General features: G+C 39.5%; 1 protein-coding gene across 1 annotated transcript in view; it reads right to left on the reverse strand.

Annotated features, from left to right (window-relative positions):
- Positions 1 to 23182, reverse strand: part of LOC101538881 (24-hydroxycholesterol 7-alpha-hydroxylase) — a 126501-nt gene that overhangs the window by 86965 nt on the left and 16354 nt on the right. Inside the window, 6 exon segments of the mRNA XM_055136690.1 lie at positions 12289 to 12393; positions 13170 to 13253; positions 13410 to 13413; positions 14819 to 14873; positions 14876 to 14967; positions 18247 to 18363. Of these exon segments, the coding sequence (XP_054992665.1) occupies positions 12289 to 12393; positions 13170 to 13253; positions 13410 to 13413; positions 14819 to 14873; positions 14876 to 14967; positions 18247 to 18363 (457 nt within the window).

A 23182-nucleotide genomic window follows, 5' to 3' on the forward strand; every position in this document is an offset into this window, starting at 1 on the left:
GGTTCGATTCCCAGCATCCCATATGGTCCCCCAAGCACCGCCAGGAGTACTTCCTGAGTGCATGAGTCAGGAATAACCCCTGTGCATCGCTGGGTGTGACCCAAAAAAAATAAAATAAAATACTTAAAATTAAAAAGCATACTATTAAAGAATATCCTTTAAAACAACTGGATTTTATGACTAAAAAGATGTTACATTTCTCCAAGTGGGAAAATCTAGAATTCTACCACCATGGTTTAACTTAACATATTAAACTGTATCTGATAAAAAATGAAAAGCATTTTTACTAATATCAATATAAAATATGAATATAATTATACATTAAATATTCAGGAACAAATTGTGACACTTAGAAAAATTCAAAGCAAAAGCATTTTTTTAAAAAGATTTAATATCCTTAAACTATTAATTTGCTAGAAAAGTATATGTTCTACAATTGGACATGGTTGTTTTAATTAAGTACCAGTAACCATACTTAAAGTCTTAAAAACTAAGTTATGATCACTCTATTTATATGTATATACATAGGTATGGTCTTACTTTACATCTGAATATATTAAACATAGCAGGCTCACAAGTTCTTTTTTTCTATTTTCTATCAAACAAAAATAATTTCATATTCTCCACATTATATTACTACAAAATTGTCTGCTATACATCTACAAAAGTGACTTTCACAACTAAAAGGATCTTTAAATAATCCCAACACTCCCCTCTGTGGTGGAAAGAAGAAAAGCAGTTGTCTAAATAGAAGTGTTCAAATAAGCACTGTCCTTTTTTTTTCCAGCCCTGCCCTTTCTTTTTCCCTTTGTGACATTAAAACTGATAGAACAAGGATAAATTAGGTGCTGTTTATATAAACAAAGTAAGTGGGAGAACACGGTTATTGCAATAGTTGCCTTTTTTAGGTTATAAACATTTATCCTGGACATCATCTAGTTTCTTTTGACAGTAGGAAAAAAGGCATGCCTATAGAGCACCCTTCTCCTATCTCTGACCTCACACCCTTTCTACTGTTAGATACAATTAAAAATACTAAATTATTGAATTTACTAACTACTTCATATTCAGCTAAACTTAATCTTATTTGAAGAGTCACAGGTCATGGAGAAGATTAGCTTAATGATAGTAGATAGCTTTCTAGTTACATAAGAAAGGTTCATACAATATTATTTTTTTCATGGCTATTATTAAGTGGAGATTTAAGGATTTGTTAAAATTGACAAATATGACAAACACAAGTGTTTCTGCCAACCTATAAAGTAGTTACACACTGATATTACCATTTTAATGCCTTTTTTCTTTGAATTTTTTTTGAAAATACCTATATTATGTTCTATTCTAAAAAAAATGACTTCATTAAAGATAAAAGGCACATAAAATCACTATCACTATCATCCCGTTGCTCATCAATTTGCTCAAGCGGGCACCAGTAACATCTCCATTCTGAGACTTGATGTTACTGTTTTTGGCATATCGAATATGCCACGGGTAGCTTGCCAGGCTCTGCTGTGCGGTCAAGATACTCTCGGTAGCTTGCCAGGCTCTTTGAGAGGGACAAAGGAATGGAACTCGGGTCGGCCGAGTGAAAGGCGAACGCCCAACTGCTGTGCTATCGCTCCAGCCGTGTCATATGTAGGTAATATAATTGCATGTAACTTTGTCTGGGACAGTGTCTGTTATTAAGTCAGGAACTGTCACTTCTTGAAAATTTTTTTCTATTGACATCCATAGCACAAGACAAAAGGAGTAGTGGAGGGCTAAGTTTTCAAAAATTTCTGAAAAGAATAATGGGGTCTTTGGGCTGGAAAGGCAGTCTAGCAGGTAGGGTGCTGCCTTGCATGTGGTTAACCAGTATTAATCCCTGACATCAGATATAGTTTCTGGAGCTCTGCCAGGAGTGAACCCTGAGCACCTGTATAAAACAAACACGTAAACAAAAAAGAATTAATGGAATCTAAGCCAAAATGGTTTTATTTTTATTTATTTATTTTCTTACCTTTACCCTCTATGTACTTCCATATAGTTTCTTCTTGTTCACCTACCCCAAGCTCCTTTCCAAGCCCCATTTTTTGCTCCTTCTCTGGAATTTTTGTTTCCTTAATCTTAGACCAAGGGTTTGGCCACCTATAGAATCTTTCATTCTCTTGCTATGTTATTCTATATACCACAGATTTTAAGTGATAATATCCAGTATTTATTTTTGTCTTTCTGACATCATTTTATTTTAGAAATTATATAAGTTGAAGAACCAAAGAGTTTAACAGGAAACTAAAAAGACTAGGATTATCATTCTGAATAACTCAAGTGATATCTTGGCTGGGACTAGCATTTTAGCTGAAATGCATCTCTTTTTGTTGCATAGAGCTTGTTATCTCTCAAGTTCATTCCTTGACTCAATCTTCTAGCTTCTGTTGTTCCAAGTCTCATACTAATTACTATTTTATACATGGTCAATTGACACAAACTTGAATTCTTCAGTTAAACTAAGTTCTTCTGAAAGAATGTTTGGGAAAAGAAATCACCTTTTTCTCTCCTAAGAATAGGTGGATGTAAACCTTGAATCCACTTTTGAATCTCTGTCTAAGAATGATCCAAAATCAACAAAAAGGGAGATTGAGGGATAGAAAGAAAGCTATTTACAACTTTCCTTGTATCCTTTTATACTGTTGTATTTAAACAAATACACTTGTATACTTTACAAATAAGAGACCACTATGTTTTCATTTACTATAATTTTAAGTAAATTTAATGTACTGAATGTCTAAGGACATTGTATTAGGCTTCAGTTTACTTAAGGTAAATGTAAATATTTTTATCTTTTCATTACAAAATTAAGATGGCTAGAAAAATTATACATCCTTATTAAAGAAAAAATAAGTCTGGCCCTCCCCTCCGGACTGCCGGCCAAGTGGCCAGCACGCCGACCCCAAGCGCCACCGCCGTCCTGTCTTCCGGCAAAGGTCTGTGACGCTCCCTCCACCCGCCCTTCCGGACCCAGCCTGCTCCGCGGCCTGAGCACCCCGGGCTTCCCTCCCCTCCGGACTGCCGGCCGAGTGGCCGGCAGGCCAACCCCAAGCGCCTCCGTCCTGTCTTCCGGCAAAGGTCTGTGGGAAAGGGGCGTGGCCTAACCACCAGGGGGCGTGGCCTAAGAAAAGTGGGCGTGGCCTCATTGCTGGTGGCCAAAGCTCACGCAGCGGCAAGTAGTTTCCTCAACATCCTATCCAAGACTAACATCCTAGCTATTCGCAAGCAGTAGGACAATAAAACACAAGACTTCACATGAGAACTGAAGGAAACATCTCAGTAGGAGACCAGGTTCTACAACCGGCAAGTAAAAAGCCAACCACTATTAACTGAGCCTATCCACAATCCTTTTTCGCAACAAAAGGAAACAGGGACACTCATCATCAAGAGCCCTCTTTCATATCACCACAAACAACATGAAGAAACAGCGAAAATCCCCATTGCAACCAGAGGACGATCAAAGGAGTCCGGAAACCTCAATGGGCGCCTCCTACAAACTTGACCTCTCTGAGAAAGAATTCAGACTTGAAATCCTCAACATGTTCAATGAACTCAATGCAAAGATGGACAACTTCAAGGAAGACCTGGCGGAAACAATACAACAGACAGCCGACAAAATACGGGAAGAAATGAGAGCAGAAATAAAAAACCTTCAAAAAGAAATGAAGGATTCCGTACATGAAATCAAAAACTCTCTGACTGCCCTCAACAATAGGATGACTGCAGCCGAAGACAGAATCAGTATGCTTGAAGATGAGCTGCAAGAGGCCTACAGGCAACATCAAACCATGGCAAGAGACCTCAAAATAGCTCTAGCCAGAATCAGAGTCCTAGGGGATGAATTCAAGAGGAACAACATTAGAATCATTGGACTACCAGAACCACAGGGAACCAACCCCAACGAAAAAGACACAGTCAAACAAATCATTGCGGAAAACTTCCCACAGCTGGACAAAGCAGGCATCCAGATTCAAGGCGCCCGAAGAGTGCCAGCTAAAAGAGATCCTAACAGAAAAACCCCAAGACATATCATAGTTACAATGATGGACATGTTCCAGAGAGACACAATACTCCAAGCAGCAAGGTCCAAGAAGGAAATCGCATACAAAGGAGCACCCCTTAGGCTCACAGCAGATCTATCAGAGGAAACCCTTCAAGCTCGAAGGCAATGGTGGGATATAGTGAAAAAACTCAATGAAATCAACGCTTCACCAAGAATACTTTATCCGGCTAAACTCTCATTCAAACTAGAAGGAATCATACACTACTTTGGGGATAAACAACAGCTCAGGAACTTCATAGACTCAAAACCAAACCTAAAAGAAGCACTAAAGGGGCTATTGTAAGACAAGAACAACCTCTACAAGCACAACAAACCCTTGCACAAAGACGGCACAAAATCCCATAACAATAATCTCCCTTAATGTCAATGGTCTGAATTCACCAATTAAGAGACACAGACTGGCAAAATGGATTCAGAGACTCAACCCAACCTTCTGTTGCCTGTAAGAAACACATCTGAATAGCCAGAACAAACACAGACTCAAAGTCAAAGGATGGAAAACAATCCTGCAAGCAAACAACTCCCTCAAGAAAGCCGGAGTGGCTTTACTAGTATCGGACAACATAGACTTCAGGTTGAAAAAGATTAGAAGGGATAGTGAAGGCCACTTTTTATTAATCAAGGGATGTGTACATCAGGAAGAAATCACACTCCTAAATGTCTACGCACCCAATGAGGGACCAGCTAAATACCTACAACAGCTGCTAAGAGACCTCGAGAAGGACATCTCGAGCAACACAATAGTAGTTGGAGACTTCAACACCGCACTGTCTCCTCTGGACAGATCTAGAAGATTAAAACTCACCAATGAAATACTGGCTTTGAAGGAAGAAATAGAAGAGAGAGGGCTAATAGATCTATACAGGGCTTTATATCCCCAAAAAAAGGAATACACATTCTTTTCCAGTGCACATGGAACATTTTCCAGAATAGACCATGCGCTGGGCCACACAACATACCTCAACAGAATCAACAAGATAGACATTGTACCAGCTATCTTTTCAGACCATGATGCACTGAAGATAAAACTTAACTGTGGACAGATGCAGAAAACCAAATCAAACACCTGGAAATTAAATAGCTCGATATTGAACAATGAGTGGGTCAGGAAGGAAATCAAGGAAGAAATCAAAAGGTACCTAGAAACAAATGAGAATGAAGACACGAGCTACCAGAACCTGTGGGACGCAGCTAAAGCCGTTTTAAGGGGAAAATTTATAGCTCTGCAAGCATATCTCAGGAAGGAAGAAAGGGCCCACATAAATAACTTGACTTCACAGCTCAAGACCTTAGAAAAGGACCAACAAAAGGAGCCCAAACCAGGCAGAAGGAAAGAGATAATAAAACTTAGAGCAGAAATTAATGACATGGAAACCCAAAAGACAATCCGGAAGATCAATGAAACCAAGAGCTGGTTCTTCGAGAAAATAAACAAGATTGATAAACCACTAGCAAGACTCACCAAGAAAGAGAGAGAGAGAACCCTTATAAGCCTAATCAGAAATGAAAAGGGGTACATCACAACAGAAACCAATGAAATTCAAAAGATCATGCAAGGATGGTTTAACATCCGGAAATCAATCAACATAATCCACCATATCAACAAAAGAAAAGATAAAAATCATATAATCATATCAATAGATGCAGAGAAAGCATTTGACAAGATCCAGCATCCGTTTATGATGAAAACACTAGCCAAAATAGGTATAGAAGGGACCTTCCTCAATATAGTCAAAGCCATTTATCACAAGCCTATGGCAAGCATTGTCCTCAATGGGGAAAAACTAAGAGTCTTCCCTCTGAGAACAGGGACGAGACAAGGATGCCCACTCTCTCCACTTCTGTTCAATATAGTACTGGAAGTACTTGCAATAGCGATTAGGCAAGAAAAAGACATTAAGCGCATTCAGGTAGGAAAGGAAGAAATCAAGCTCTCACTATTCGCAGATGATATGATACTATACTTAGAGAACCCTAAAACCTCTACTAAGAAACTCCTAGAAACAATAGACTCGTACAGTAAAGTTGCAGGCTATAGAATCAATACCCAAAAGTCCATGGCTTTCCTATATGCAAATAATGAGAGAGAAGAAAGTGACCTGAGAAAAGCAATCCCATTCACAATTGCGCCTCAAAAAATCAAATACCTCGGAATCAGCTTAACAAAGGAGGTAAAGGACTTGTATAATGAAAACTATAAAACACTACTTCAGGAAATAAAAGAGGACACGAGGAAATGGAAAGACATCCCCTGCTCATGGATTGGAAGAATTAATATTGTCAAAATGGCAATTCTCCCCAAAGCACTGTACAAATTCAATGCGATCCCTATAGGGATACCCTTGACATTCTTCAAAGAAATGGAGCAAGCGCTCCTGAAATTCATATGGAACAATAAGCCCCCACGAATAGCTAAAGCAATCCTTGGGAAAAAGAAAATGGGAGGAATCAACCTCCCCAACTTCCAACTCTACTACAAAGCGGTAGTCATTAAAACAGCATGGTACTGGAACAAAGGCAGAGCGGCAGACCAATGGAACAGGGTTGAATACTCTGACATACACCCCCAAATATATGATCATCTAATCTTTGATAAGGGAGCAAGAAATGTGCAGTGGAGCAAGGAAAGCATGTTTAACAAATCGTGCTGGCAAAACTGGACGGCTACATGCAAAAAAATGGGCTTAGACCTCCATCTATCACCATGTACAAAAATCAGATCAAACTGGATTAAAGACCTCAACATCAGACCAGAATCCCTAAGGTACATTGAAGATAAGGTCGGCAAAACCCTCCACGACATTGAAGCCAAAGGTATCTTCAAAGCTGACATGCCACTGGATAAGCTAGTGAAAACAAAGATAAATAAATGGGACTATCTCAAACTAAGAAGCTTCTGCAACTCAAAAGAAACAGTGACCAAAATACAAAGACAGTCTACAGAATGGGAAAGGATATTTATGCAGTACCCATCCGATAAAGGGTTGATAACAAGGATATACAATGCACTGGTTGAACTCCACAAGAAGAAAACTGCCAACCCGATCAACAAATGGCTGATGAAATGAACAGAAACTTTTCCAAAGAAGAAATCCGAATGGCTAAGAGGCACATGAGAAAATGTTCCACATCACTAATCATCAGGGAAATGCAGATCAAAACAACAATGAGATATCATCTCACACCACAGAGACTGGCCCACATCCCCAAAAACAAAAGCAACCGGTGTTGGCGTGGATGTGGGGAGAAAGGGACTCTCCTTCACTGCTGGTGGGAATGCCAACTGGTTCAGCCCTTTTGGAAAACAATATGGACGATTCTCAAAAAGTTAGAAATTGAGCTCCCATTTGACCCAGCAATACCACTCCTGGGAATATATCCCGGAGAGGCAAAAAGGTATAGTAGAGATGACATCTGCATTTCCATGTTCATTGCCGCTCTGTTCACAATAGCCACAATATGGAAAAAACCAGAGTGCTCGAAAACAGATGATTGGCTAAAGAAACTCTGGTATATTTACACAATGGAATACTATGTAGCTGTCAGGAAACATGAAGTCATGAAATTTGCATACAAGTGGATCAACATGGAAAGTATCATGTTGAGTGAAATGAGTCAGAAAGAAAGAGACAGACATAGAAAGATTGCACTCATATGTGGAATATAATGTAACTGAGAAGTACAAGTTGGCAACGATGCAACTTCTGGCAGATATCTCTCTGGACTTAGTTACTAAAATACTAAATTACAGAAACCCAAAACTGAGAGGCCGCTAAGTGTGGTCACTCGACCTCACACTTCTTCATCCTCAGCAATGGAAAACAAATTACCTAATGCTTCCTTTTCAGCAGGTCTGACTTTAGGGGAGAGACTCTCCAAACAATAATAGTGAATTTTGTTGAAATATTGTATGCAATCAAAGTGAAAGTAAAGTGAAATTTATTAGTTACACAGGCGGGGGGGGCTTAGGGTGGGGGGGCTAGGGGCGTGGGGGGGGTTGGGGTGTGAGGGGGCGGGGTGGAGCTATACTGGGATTCTTTGTGGTGGAATATGAGCACTGGTGAAGGGATGGGTATTCGAGCATTGTATAACTGAGGTTTAAACCTGAAAACTTTGTAACTTTCCACAATAAAATAAATAAATAAATAAATAAATAAAAAATAAGTCTGTATATACTGACTCAACAAATAAGATAATTACATGATCACATTTGGGAAAAGAGGAAAACATGGTTCCCCAAGGTATGAATAAGTATTTTGCCTAAAGGGTCAAGCATACCTTGAAGGAGGAGGTAAAAAGGAACGTTCTGCCCTTCTGTGTGTGTGTGTGTGTGTGTGTGTGTGTGTGTGTTGGCGGGGAGGGGGGAGGAGAAACTAAGTAGATTCAACATCACTTAATTCACCTATCCAAAATGGATTAAATAAGTATTGATGGAGTTATGATAAGATGTCAGATTGCCTTCTGCTAATTAACTTTCACATCCAGTTGAGAGTAGATGACACACAGGATAAAACTGATATATATATACACATATATATGATTATATATGCATATATATATGGCTGGAGTGATAGTATGGCATAAGGCACTTGCCTTTGCACAGTCAAGCTGAGCTCAGTGCCTGACACTGTGTATGTTCCTCTGAGTCCTTCCAGAAGAGCAAGGAGTAATCCCTAAGCACAGACAGGTATGACCACAACCCCTATACTACCAATAGTATAGTGGGTAGGGCGTTTGCCTTGCACGTAGCCAACCCGGTTCGATCTCCAGCATCCCATATGGTCCCCCAAGCACCGCCAGGAATAATTCCTGAGTGCTGAGCCTAGAATAACCCCTGAGCATCGCTGGGTATGACCCAAAAAGCAAATAAATAAATAAATAAAATTAAAAATCATCTATTGATGAACATACAACAAATATTTGGGAATTGGGGATGGGAGGTTAGAAATTGGTAATGGCTATTAAAAGTATTTAGAAGGAGATTTACAGTAGTTATCTAAAGAGACAAAAATACACAATTTAAAAGACAAAATGTTGGGGCTGGAGCGATAGCACAGTGGGTAGGGCGTTTGCCTTGCACGCGGCCCACCCGGGTTCAATTCCCAGCATCCCATGTGGTCCCCTGAGCACCGCCAGGGGAAATTCCTGAGTGCAGAGCCAGGAGTAACGCCTGTGCATTGCCGGGTATGACCCAAAAAGCAAAAAAAAAAAAAAAAAGACAAAATGTTAGCTTTGAGATGAATTTTGGAACCATATTCATAACAAGTTTATTTGACAGTCAAGAAATTTTTTCAGACTTTGAAATGGCTTTTCCACAGAAATAATTTTTTAAATTATTAAATTATTATTAAGGTTGATATCTTAATTCGGTCTAGCAAATTTCACCTAGATCATAACTGAGCTTCCTCGAAGCCTGTACCAAGCCTATCTAAAGCTTGAGCTCTGAGTTCCATGGACCCACATCGAAAAGAAGATAAGCAATGAGGCCAGAAAAACAGTATAGCAGTTGAGGGACTTGCTCTGTAGGCCCCTGACCCAGGTTCAATTCCTGCGACTTTGTATGAATAACCCCTGAGTAGAGTCAGGAGTAAGCCTTGAACTCAATCAGGTGTGGTGGAAAAACTAATCTCTCCTCTCTGAGGGATTTGAACAGTCAAGTTTTGGAAGCTAAAAGCAGTTTATTGTCAATGGAGTGCTGCCAATAATGACTGATAAAAACTGTGGTGCCATTTATGAGACGAAAAAAATTGACTTATATAGCGCCTACTTGGTGCCAAGAACTATTAGACACTTTTAATTTCTTAAAAATAGTATGCTCACAGCCATTTTATGAAATAGATAATATAAATTCTACTTAATTCAGGAGAAAACTGAAACTTCACGACCACTGTCACTCAGTATTGGCCTGTGACTTTGAACTCAACTCTAAATCTAATCTTTTGGGAGTTCCGACAAAAACCAGCAAGCCGGAACTTTTTCTACTTATTAGACACTTCCTTCCAGAAATTAATCATTTAATTCCTTTTAGACCAGTGCCAGGAACAATCTCCAAAAAATGTGACTTTCCTAGTGTTCCTTTCTTCCAGGAGACCTTTCTAATGATATTTTGAAAATTAATCCTGACAAGAGTGGCTGTTCTGTTGCTGCTGTAAAGGATGTTTTGATGCTTTTAATTTTAATTTTGCCATAACTAAATCAGTTCACAAGAAAACTGAACAGGGAAAATCAGATATTACTGTTAGTGGTACATAAAAAGGGGGATGAAATTAATTTTCACACATCAGATGAAATATATATTCTATTGGCAGAGTCACATTTGAGCAGGGAGGTCAGAATTTCTGTACCTTATCCAATAAGTTTTAAAACAGGCTTAAAAATATAATACCATCAGGATTTTAAACTTTAACCTTTTCTTAACTTCACAAAAGGAAGGTCTTGATATAAAAAATACTTATATCTAATTTTGTTTGTTAGAAGAAAAAGGGAAAATGGCCAAATTCATCACCAGAGATGGGTCAAAAGTTCCTATTTAGTCATTATCATCCCGTTGATCATTGATTTGCTCGAGCGGGCCCAGTAACGTCTCCATTCATCCTATTCCTGAGATTTTAGCAGCGTCTCTTTACTCATTCTTCCCAACGGTGCCGCATTAGAGGCTGTTCAGGGCCAGGGGAATGAGACCCATCATTGTTACTGTATTTGGCATATGAATGTGCCACGGGGAGCTTGCCAGGCTCTTCCCCGTGCGGGCAGTAAACTCAGTAGCTTGCCAGGTTCTCCAAGAGGTAGAACTAGGCTATAAGAAGTCTTCCGGGAGCTTGGTTTTATAGTCTCTGGTTGTTGGCCATTGGTGGGATTACATGGAACCCGGGGCAGTTTCTGGGGGTGACTGCCTAGCTACTGGAAAATGGGGGGTCTGGGTGGAGGAGGCCCAGTCTAGATCCAAGCAGCTTTGGAGATCTCGGCCCTGGGTCCCCCACACCTGGGTTCCTTTGCCGGTTCCATCATGTGTGAGGCTAGTCAATACGCGTGGAGAGTGGCCTTGAGGATGGCTGTGGCTGGGTTCCAGAGGTCTTCAACTGCCTATTTAGTAGAAAATAAATCTGAATATATATCACTATATGTACACAGTATATATAGATTATCTGTTGTTTTTTTCAAATACTGTTAAATGCAACTTAAACTACCATAAAATCTTCCTCACACAGAAAAGTGGTGTGCATTATTAAAAAATGGACTTCCAGACAAATCTCATGGTTTTATTAAAACTCATAATAGTTCAAAAAGAAACAGTAAGCTTCTGCACTCTTTAGAAAGTGTGGAATTTCCAATGGTACTTGATATGTGTATGCAGAAGCTTTACGTGTCCAAAATGCCAAGTAATGTAAATAGCACAGAAGGAAAATGATATAAGTGAAGGCAAAGAACCAATATTCATGGAATACTAGCTCGGTTTATCTCATGATCTTCATAATAATTTGTAGAAAAGGGAAAGTGTCATTTATTAAATACCGAGGTCAGAAGACATATTTGACCCATGAATGCCATTTTTATTTTATTTTATTTTTGTTTTTTTACGGAAAATAAAATGGAGGCTAAAAATTTTAACTCTCTCTCTGTCTCCCTCTCTCTCTCTCTCTCTCTCTCTCTCTCTCTCTCTCTCTCTCTCTCTCTCTCTCTCCTCCCTCCCTCCCTCCCTCCCTCCCTCTCCTTCTCCTTCCCTCCTTGTCTCCCTCTTCCCTCCCCAACTGGATATATGTGGACTCACACTGAATTCTATATGAGAGTAAATCTATCTACTTCACTCATCCATAAAAAGTTGGAGTTAGATTGTTAGATTTAGATTTACTCATCTCTGTTGCACTGACAGCAAGCTTTTGCATAGAAAATAGATAAATAAACACTAAGTATGTTGCATAGAAAATGTTCCATAGGTAATGCTGTCACAACTGCCCTCAAAGCATTTCCCTTTTCACTGTAGATTTTCCTTTCAGAAGGGAGAATTTGTTTCAGATCTCTGCTTTGCCTCTTCTGTGTTCTTATCAGATTTCATTAGACATTCACACTTTTGGTTTAGCTCTCTTACAACAAAACCCATATATCTTTTTCTTCCCCATTATAATAAGTGAAAATAATGGAAAACATGAACTAAATCACAGTTTAAAAAAATGTCAGCCTTAATTTACTAAAATACTTACAGGAATATTAGTTATAGAAGCCCAAAGAAGTATGAGTCCATAGTCGGGACCATATTTTTCATTTGATTCCATCTGTAGTATATCAAACATAGTCTGAAATAATGTCTATTTTTTAAAAGAAGATAAATATTATCAGGCTATAAAAATAAATATTATCATAAAATATTGTCAAACTATAGCCACATGATACTAATGTTAATAAACAAAGCCCAATGTATTTTCTTTAATTCATCATTTCTAGATTTATAGTTTGAGACATGCTGAAAAATTAATGTCATGTAAGTGTATATATATATTTGCATTCTAAAAATTACATATTTTGCATTTATGATTAATTTTCAGTTCGTTTTGTGTGAAGGATTTAAGTCTGTCTCATTTTGGCTTTTTTGTTTTTGTTTTGGTTTTGGTATGTGGATGTTCATTTAGCACAATTTGTTGGAGTTTTTCTTTGTTCCATTATTATACAGTATTCAGTCCTTCCTCAAAGATCAACTTATTAGAATACAGAAATCTATTTCTGATAGTTTCGGTGAAATGGTATCACCCTGCCGAACCCTTCTCTTTATGTCAATGATCACTTCTTTGTAGAATGGTGAGATCCTGGATTTTTGACTGTTTTCCATGAGATGTCAAAAGACCGAGTGGTTGCCCACTTACGAGATGGTCAGACTTCTTCATCAAGACCCTGAACAAACGATTTGAGGCTCTTCATGTTCCTGGAGCGAGCAGATGCCATTGGGCTACACTAGTACATGGCATGGATAGATGGAGATGTTACTGGCACCCACTTGAGCAAATCGATGAGCAACAGGATGATAAGTGATACAAGTGATTACTGGTTCTCATATATTTTAACAAAAAAATGGCTATGGTATACTTACCATGGAATCATCTTTTGAAGATAAATATGTTTTGATAAGCGGAATATTTTCCACAAAAGGTTCTAGGAGCCACTGTCTGGATTTTGATCAGCTTCCAAGTGATTAAAAAAAAAACAAACAAACATGTAAATTAATTTGAAAGTACTTTAGGAACAACCAGTTTAATCTAAAGGAAAAATATCTATGAAATTATAATTATATTTTATTTTTAGGAAGAATTTCATCTACCTTAAGACTTACCAGTCTACAAGAAAAGTTACGGGGAAAAGCACATTTTAGTATCTTTTTCAAATCAGTGTTTGAAGTCACAGAGCTTATCAATGAATAAAAAATTAGAGCCCATGCCTAACTGAATCTGTTCTAACTGTTTCCAGTTCTGGAGAAATAAAATCTACACAAGGACCTCCTAATCACTAATCGGTTAAGATTGAGAAAGCATACTGATTACTCTCTTTCCTAACCAGTCATCATTGCAGATATAAACAAACAAACAAAAATGTGGGTTTTGTTTAAAGTCTGAGAGCTATGTAGCACAAAGAACTGAAGCACTTGCTTTGCCTACAGGAAGGGGTTGGTCCCTGGTATTACATGATCCCCCACTTCCTAGAGTGACCACTAGAAGTGTCCCCCCCAAAAAAACTGTAGCATTGTAGCACTGTCATTCCATTGTTTATCTATTTGCTCGAGCGGGCACCAGTAACGTCTCCATTGTGAGACTTGTTACTGTTTTTGGCATATCGAATACACCACGGGTAGCTTGCCAGGTTCTGCTGTGCAGGCAGGATACTCTCGGTAGCTTTCCAGGCTCTCCAAGAGGGACTGAGGAATGGAACCCTGGTCGGCTGGGTCATCCGCGTGCAAGACAAATGCCCTACCCACTGTGGTAAAACTAACCAAAAAAACTAAGCAAAATAAATGAACAAAAAAAAATCAATAGCATGTAACTTTGTGTTCAAACACTTTTTATAAACATTCATCCAAGTCCATTGTGAGAAATACTTTCGCCAAACCTACCTTTGTCTCAGAGCAAAAAAGCACAATGCTTAATTAAGACTGGTTACACTTGATGATTTAACACTGTCCCAGAATGCAGCAATAAATGTGAGTTAAAAAAATAATAATAAAGTTGTAAATTGGATAAAGGCCTTAAATTAATTCTTTATTCAATCCTCATAGTATTTTTCTCTTCTCAAAGTAAGGCATACAAACAAAAAAAATCATTTTTCTTCCTTGTCAGTCCTCATTTTTTTTCTTTATTCTGTCCTTCCTCAGTTCATACCTCCTCCCCCACCCACCCAACACACACACATAGAACCTAGTCGTAAGAAATAGATTCTGTCTCTTTCACTTAAACTGTTGCCAGTTCTATTTAAAACAAAGAAAACAAGGACATAAATTTCTTTTCTTTTCTTTTCTTTTTTGCTTTTGTTTGGGTCACACCCAGCGATGCACAGGGGTTACTCCTAGTTCTACACTCAGGAATTACTCCTGGCGGTGCTCAGGGGACTATATGGGATGCTGGGATTTGAACCCAGGTCGGCCGCGTGCAAGGCAAATGCCCTACCCAATGTGCTATCGCTCCAGCCCAAGGACATAAATTTCTTAGAGGAATTCAATCAACACATTAATTACAGGAAATAACTCTCTACCTTAGGAGAAATCCTGAAATTTGGCCTGCATTATCTATACTGCTATCATAAGTTTGAAATGCTGATAGAACCCCCTGATTTTCTTCTCATCTGTGGGAAATAAACAGTTTTTAAATAGCACATCCATTGTGACTGGACAAATGAGATGTAGACAAGAATAAAAACACATAAAAATTAGTCCTGAGGATCAAAGATGAAAGGTACAGAATACTAAAAAGCATTATTTACTACCCATGTATTTAGGGAGATAAGTTGGGTGACAGATTCCTTTGGGAAAAGTAACTTTGAAGAGGTTTTAATAGCTGCTAACAGAGATCAAGAGAATTTAGAAGTAATTAAAATTGCAATCTTATTTATATAAAGGTTTTAAGATGCTTCTAAGCAAGCATTACAATTCAAAAACTATTTCTCAAATATAAGGAAGAAAATATAGATTAGGTCCATAGACAACAAAAAGAATCACGACAAAAATTAGTTACCAAATTTGCTTTTTTGTTAGAATCCTACAAGTATGACATTGCATACAGAAAAACAGTAGCTATAATCAATGAATTTTACCTTAAGTGTCTTTTTTTTAGGTGAGTTATTTGTTTTGCTTTTATTATACCCTTTCCTCTATTGTCTATATATGGAATTCTTTATTTCTTAAAAAAAATTTATTAGTGAATCACCGTGAGGTACAGTTTCAGAATTGCAAACTTTAATGCTTGCATTTCAGTCATACACTGCTCAGTACCCATCCCTCCACAGTGCCCATTCTCCATTGTAGGATAACATAAGGTTTGTCCTTTTAGCCTTGCCACAGGGAACTTAGTTTACCTTAGAACAATGGCCTTTCTGTATGGACACAGGAAGACAGTTTACAATATGTTTTGTAACTTGGGAGCTGATTGACTCCAATAATATTTACTCCCGGGCATCTGCTTTCTCAACTCAGTTGCCCTTAGTTCCTAGCACCCAAAAGCAGGGTCCGAACGAGGGACAGAATAGACCCAGGGCAAGCTGTGAGCTATCCTGGCATCGAAATGGGCCAGGCCAAAGTGCCACAACTATAAGTTAAGAGCATGGTCATAGACAAATGCTGTCATGATCCAAAAGTAACGACAAGACTAGGACCCTAGGACCCTACTGGGGTTAACCTGGCCTGAGGACTGTGGTCTGGAATATATAGTGAATGTCTTCAGGAAGAACCAAACTTTAACTTAAGTTTATATCTCTTACTGTGCTCATACAGAATGACATTGCTAGAAATATAGAAGTAAATTTACTATAACTATTTAAGCGGATTACTAGTTGAGGAAGGAAGAAAGAGACACACCCTGACACACCCTTGTTTGGACCCCACCCTTGAGCGGATCTCCTAGTAATCTCATCAAAATCCTTAGATGAGATTTTGTTAATCTCCTCAAGAAATGGTCTTACCCTTCTTTGTTGATTTGTTAATGTTAAACCCTCCTTTGTGTCAGCACCCTATGTAATTTGCTATATAAACTGAGACTGAAGGAGAAAACTGGGGCACTGAAGAGAGACAGAAGAAGAAGACACACGGAAAGACACAGAAGGGTAAGGAGACAACACAGACAGAAGAAGACACAGAAGCAGAGACAGAGAGAGGTCGAAAGAGACCAAAGAAGAGGGGCTGGAGTGATAGCAAAGCGGGTAGGGCGTTTGCCTTGCACGAGGCCGACCCGAGTTCAAATCCCAGCATCCCATATGGTCCCCTGAGCACCACCAGGGGTGATTCCTGAGTGCATGAGCCAAGAGTGACCCCTGTGCATTGCTGGGTGTGACCCAAAAGCAAAAAAAAAAAAAAAAAATTAATTTAATTAAAAAAAAAAAAAGAAAGAGACCAAAGAAGAGACTACAGAGACAGAGACAGAGAGACAGACAGAAGAGAGCACAGCGGCACACACAGAAGCAGAGCACAAGGAGGAGCCGTCCCCATCTGGTCCATACACAGTGGCTCGGGAACACCGAACGTGAGCAGTGCATGCGAGAGAGAGCTGCCCCGAGTGCCCTCGGACAAGAGAATGACAAGACACAACATCGAGTCTCCCCCTCCCGTGTGCATGCCACCCTTGTGATTTTTTACACTCCACCACCAATGATCCCAGTATCCCTCCCACAACCTCCACCTTATCCCCCCACCCCACCCCGCTTCTGTGGCAGGGCATACCTTTTGCTCTCTCTCTCATTTAGGGTGTTGTGGTTTGCAATAGAGGTATTGAGTGGCCATCACGTTCGGTCTATAAATGTCTAAAGATTTACTTAAGTAAAAGACATTTAGAATTATTAATATACCCTAATTAGGAAACTCTGTTTCATTTTTATTTACAATTTCTTCCTTAATAGAAAGTTTTCAGAATTCCTTTTCCCAAATTTCAAAGATACCTATGAACTAATTTTGTATTAGGTAAGGGCTTGTTAAAGTTTGGTTGGTTGCTATTTATGCTTCTCTGTCTCTCTGTCTCTGTCTGTCTGTCTGTCTCTCTCTCTGTCTCTCAACCGCTAACAAAATACTAACTGTTGTTCTGTTTATTTTTATTTACAGTTAAATCCAACTTTCAATATTTTATCATTTAATAAGAAGGAAAAGTATCTACTTGTAACTTCAATTTACCGAGTCTCCTTATGCACAGCTTCCATGTCTAGCTCATACTTTTTTGCAAGAAGATTTTTAAAAATCACAATTAGATGTTATGTTTGGTTCTCTGTACTGCCTTTACCTATCTTAACTGTCCTTTAGCACCCACCTCTAGGTAAAGTAGATTCTGAAGCCAGTATTGCCTTTGCCCACGCAGACACCTTGTCAAGTTTCCTATCATCTATCTCGTACCTACCTGTGTCATCTACTTTATCATTCTAACTTCTACCCTACCCTCTTAATGTCTATTTGTACTAATAATCAAAAATTGCACTGAACGCTTTATTAAATTTCAATAGATGCATAGCAATATAGAAAACAATTCTTTTTTACTTTTTGGGTCACACACACCCGGAGATGCACAGGGGTTACTCCTGGCTCTGCACTCAGGAATTACCCCTGGTGGTGCTCAGGGGACCATATGGGATGCTGGGAATCATACCCAGGTCGGCTGCGTGCAAGGCAAACACCCTACCTGTTGTGCTATTGCTCCAGCCCCGTAGATAACAAAATCTTATAGAGCATATATACTTATGTGAAATGGCTAAGAAGAAAGTATGGTAAATATATTGAAAATTATTGTTTTGGCTTATTGCTCATTTAAAATTAAAGAGCTAACTTCAAATAGTTCACTAATTAAATTTTAAAAATTAATGCAATCCTTAATTGCCTTATTATTTGAATTTCATTAATAACCTATAGTTACTGAAGTCCAATCTCTAAGCTTCAGCACCTTTAAATTAAAAGAATGACAGTAAAACCAACAACCAGTGTATCTATTTACCTTACTAACTTGTACAGGTCCATTGTTCCATAGATGCCTAACTTTTCCAGTTGTTTCTGGAAGCTTTCAGTCAGTTGTCCAGTTAATTTATGCATGTTTGAATTCCCAAGTTTCACTCTGATAGAGTTATTAATTTATCCATAAGTTTTCAAATAGATATTCTTTGGAATTAATTCTATAAACAGAGAAAACTGTTTTCAAACAAAAACAAAAGCATTCTTTTTTTTTAATTTAATAGTTTATTTTTAATTAGTGAGTCAACGTGAGGGTACAGTTACAGATTTATACATTTTTGTGCTCATGTTTCTCCCTTACAAAGTTTGATAACCCATCCCTTCACCAGTGCCCATTCTCCACCACCAGTAAACCCAACATCCCTCCCCCCCATCCCCAGTCCTGTCTCCCCCCACCCCACACTGCCACTATGGCAGGGTATTCCCTTTTGTTCTCTCTTTCTGATTAGGTGTTGTGGTTTGCAATAAAGGTGTTGAGTGGCCATTGTGTTCAGTCTCTAGACTATATTGGGCCCACATCATCTTTCCCCCACATGACCTCCAATCACATTTTACTTGGTGTTCCCTTCTCTGAGTTGCCCAGAATGAGAGACCAGCCTCCAAGCCATGGAGATAACCTCCTGGTACTTATTTCTACTATTCTTGGGTGTTAGTCTTATAGTCTTTTATTCTATAGTCCACAGATGAGTGCAATCTTCCTATGTCTGTCTCTCTCTTTCTGACTCATTTCACTTAGCATAATACTTTCCATGCTGATCCACTTATATGCAAACGTCATGACCTCATTCTTTCTAACAGCTGCATAGTATTCCATTGTATAGATGTACCAGAGTTTCTTCAACCAGTCATCTGTTCTAGGGCACTCGGGTTTTTTCCAGATTCTGGCTATTGTAAACAGTGCTGCGATGAACATATAAGTGCAGATGTCATTTCGACTATACTTTTTGGCTTTTCTGGGATATATTCTCAGCAGTGGTATTGCTGGGTCAAATGGGAGCTCAACCTCTAGTTTTTTGAGAATCGTCCATATTGTTTTCCAAAAGGGCTGAACTAGCCGACATTCCCACCAGCAGTGTAGAAGGGTCCCTTTCTCCCCACATTCTCTCCAACAACGGTTGCTTAACAAAAGCATTCTTGAAACAGTCAATATGTTTTTCTGATTAATTAAGTCAATAGTTACTATAGCAAACATCTTCCAAGTATAAAAAATTATCTCCTGAGAGCAAAAGCAGGTCAAACTCAATATATACTGTGAGATAATAGAAGTCTATAAAAACAATATACAAATAAGTAAGAGAGCCTCTGAGAAATGAATATCTAATAACAACATGCTGGGTTAAAGCCTTTGTCCTTTTGGTCCCAATAAGACTTAAAATGTCTTCTACCAGAGCCAGAGAGATAGTACGAAGCACAGGGCATTTGCCTTGCATGTGGTAGACTCAGGTTCGATCCTGGCAGGAATGACCCAAAAACAAAAATAAAACAAAAAGTCTTCTATCAGCTTTTTAGCTAGTGGCATCTCCAGTAGTTTCTCCTCCAAGATGTCTATATCAAGTATCATGGTGTCACGTGACACAGTGTCATGGTGTCATCCCATTGTTCATTGATTTACTCGAGCAGGCATCAGTAACATCTCTATTACCCTCAGCCCTGAGATTTTAGCAGCCTCTCCTTACTCATCTTTCCCAACAATTGGAGGCTCTTTCAGGGTCAGGAGAATGAGATCTATTGTTACTGTGTTGGGCGCATCGAATAAGCCACAGATAGCTTGCAAGGCTCTGCCCGGGCGGGCAGGATACTCTTGGTAGCTTGCCAGCTGTCTGAGAGGTATGTATATACTTTCATCCCATTGATCAACTATTTACTCAAGCAGGCCCAGTAACATCTCCATCTTAGCCATGAAAATTTAACAGCCTCTCTTTACTCATCCTTCCCAATGGTGCCACATTTGAGGCTCTTCAGGGTCAGGGGATCGAGACTCATCATTGTTACTGTATTTGGCATATGAATATGCCATGACGAGCTTGCCAGCCTCTCCTGTGTGGACAGTAAACTCTCGGTGGCTTACCAGGTTCTCCAAGAGGGAGAATTAAGTTTCCAGGTGCTTGGTTTTATAGTCTCTGGATGTTGGCCGTTGATGGGATTACAAACACTGGGGGCAGTTTCTGGGTATGACTGCCTAACTACTGGAAAATGGGGAATCTGGGTGGAAGGTCTATATGAGGTATATTGAAAATATTTTCTCTTTTATATATAAAAGAGAGATATTCAGTATGCTCAAAGCATTCTTCTCTACTTCAGGACTTCATACACTTTTCTACTCTTGATCCCTTACACCATTTTGCCAGAGATATATGACTGGGTGAGAGTTTTCAGAAATACCTTGGATGCATTACACAGTTGATTTGGATTTGTTGTTGTTGTTTCTTTCTTTTTAGGTCACATCCGATGATTCTGAGGGACTACTCCTGGTTCTGCACTCAGATTACTCCGGGCAGTGCTCAGGAGACCATATGTGTGTCGGGGATCAAATCTGAGTAAGCCTGTGCAGGGCAAATACCCCATCCACTGTACAATTGCACCAACCTCAAACAATTGGTTTTTATTGTTTTAATTGTTGCATTCTCAGAAACATTTTAGAGTTGACTTTTTTATTCCACAGTTCCTGCCTTCTGTGAAGCAGTTCCCTATGGTGATGTGACCAATGGTTTAAGAAGCTATAGCCCTACATGAACCAACTTCCTATCTACACTTACAAATCAAAGCTTCACCTGTTAATTTCTATTTTTCCTTCAACATGACTTCTACCTAGAGGTCTTTCCTTAGCCCATGAATAACTTTCACCTCACTACTTATTTCCTTTAATTCATGGGTGCTTCCATGATAAAAACTTCTAGTAGTGAGAATAGGGGTGAATTTTTTAACTTTATTATTTACTTATATTCTTCTTTATGATTACTGTGGAGGGCCGACCTCCACTACCCAACTGCCGCCATGCTCCAGGCCACTTTCCGGACCAGATAGATGGGGTTCAAATATGGTGTGAACCATCAGAGCACTATAATGGAGATTGGAGGCCGCCCTAAAAGCCTCCGTCCCTCTCAGAGAGCCCAGCAAGCTACCGAGAGTATCCCACCCACAGAGCAGAGCCTGACAAGCTACCTGTGGCATATTCGATATGTAATAGTAACAAAAATGGGCCTCTTTCCCCTGACACTGGAAGAGCCCCCACTATGGCACTGTTAAGAAGGACGAACAAGGAGAGGCTGATAAAATCTCAGGGCAGAACTAGCCTGCCAAAATGAAGAAGGAATAAAATGACTGTTTCACTTTTAATGCACATATGCTGGCATCGGAAGCATCCATCAAGGACCTGATGGTGGAAGCACAGAAGATCAAGTACGATGTCATTGGATTGACCGAGACAAGAAGGCATTGAACACATCATGCCATTTTTGACACTGGAGAAGAACTGTTCCTCGGAACATGCACAGTAGAGGTGTCAGTGGTGTCAAAACTTGGCCATAGCATTGATTCGTTCTAATGCCTAACAACCTGAATCAGATGCTTATGTTTGAATAGATGTGGCTCATTGCTGGCAGTTTCTATCTTTATCATCTACACACCAACAACCAACTATGATGAAGAAGAAATTGAGAAGTTCTACATGGAGCTGGGGAAGTTCCATAAAGAAGACCACACTTTCTACAAGGTCATTGTTGGTGATTTTAATAGGACGGAGAAGGTCACCCAAAGAACTCCACATCGGGACTTATAGCCTAGAATGGAAAAAACAGGGTGAGAGACTGTCTCAGTTCAACATGTCGACCAAGACCATCCATGGTAACTAGCAGTTCCAGAAGGCCGAATCTAAATGCTGGACATGGGAGTGTCCCTGTGGACAGTTCCACAATGAAATTGACCACACCATATTCAACCGATGGTTTTGCCTGACCAATGTCGCTGTTGTCTCAAAATTCCAAACGGGATCAGACCACCATCTCCTTCGTGAGAAATTCTACTTCATGGAGCGGGGAGAAAGGGCTACAAAGTTTAAGAAGAGAACTACCAGAACTACCACCAACTGAGAGCTCTTTGGCACTACTGCAGCAATATGGGAAGATGCTGTCGTTGATAACATCAATGAGGAATATGATTGACTGGTACAGCACCTCCATGATTGTGGGAGGAATGCAGAGAGAGAGAAAACCACAAAAAGTCGCCTGTCCTCAGAAACTCTCGAGCTCATTTGCCAATGTGGTCTGGCGAGAGCCTCAGGCAATTACAAGCTAACAACCGAGCTCACAAAGCTGTGCAGAGAATCAGTAAAGGAAGACCTCAAAGAGAGAAGAGCAGCAGTGTTGGCCAATGCGACAGAAGCCGGGAAAAGTATTCGCAATGCCTGCCTGTCCTTCGCCAACTATAAGACCAAAATAACTGCCCTCCAACATCCTGATGGATCTATCACATCTCCCAGAAGGGCAATGGAAAAGGTTATACACAACTTCTACTCGAATCTCTTTGATAGCCATGTCGATCTGCCCACATACCAAATTCAGCAGAATGGATATGTTGTTCCCAATGTCCTCCATTCTGAAATCCAACATGCCATTTTCTCAGTAAAGATGCATACAGCACCCGGTCCAGACAAGGTCAGACCTGAACACTTGAAGAATCTGCTGCCAGTGCTTGTAAATACACTGGCTAGGCTCTTCACATGCTATCTATCTGAATGCAAGGTTCCATCCCAATGGAAAACCAGAAAGACCATTCTGTTGTACAAGAATGGAGACATCCACGACATCGGCAACTATTGCCCAACCTGCCTGTTGCCCATAATCTACAAGTTATTCACTCAAGTCATTCTGAATAGAATAGGCAGAACACTAGAGGAAGGGCAACCATGTGAGCAAGCCGGGTTC

The sequence above is a fragment of the Sorex araneus genome, chromosome 4 (assembly GCF_027595985.1).
Source record: "Sorex araneus isolate mSorAra2 chromosome 4, mSorAra2.pri, whole genome shotgun sequence".
NCBI lineage: Eukaryota > Metazoa > Chordata > Mammalia > Eulipotyphla > Soricidae > Sorex > Sorex araneus.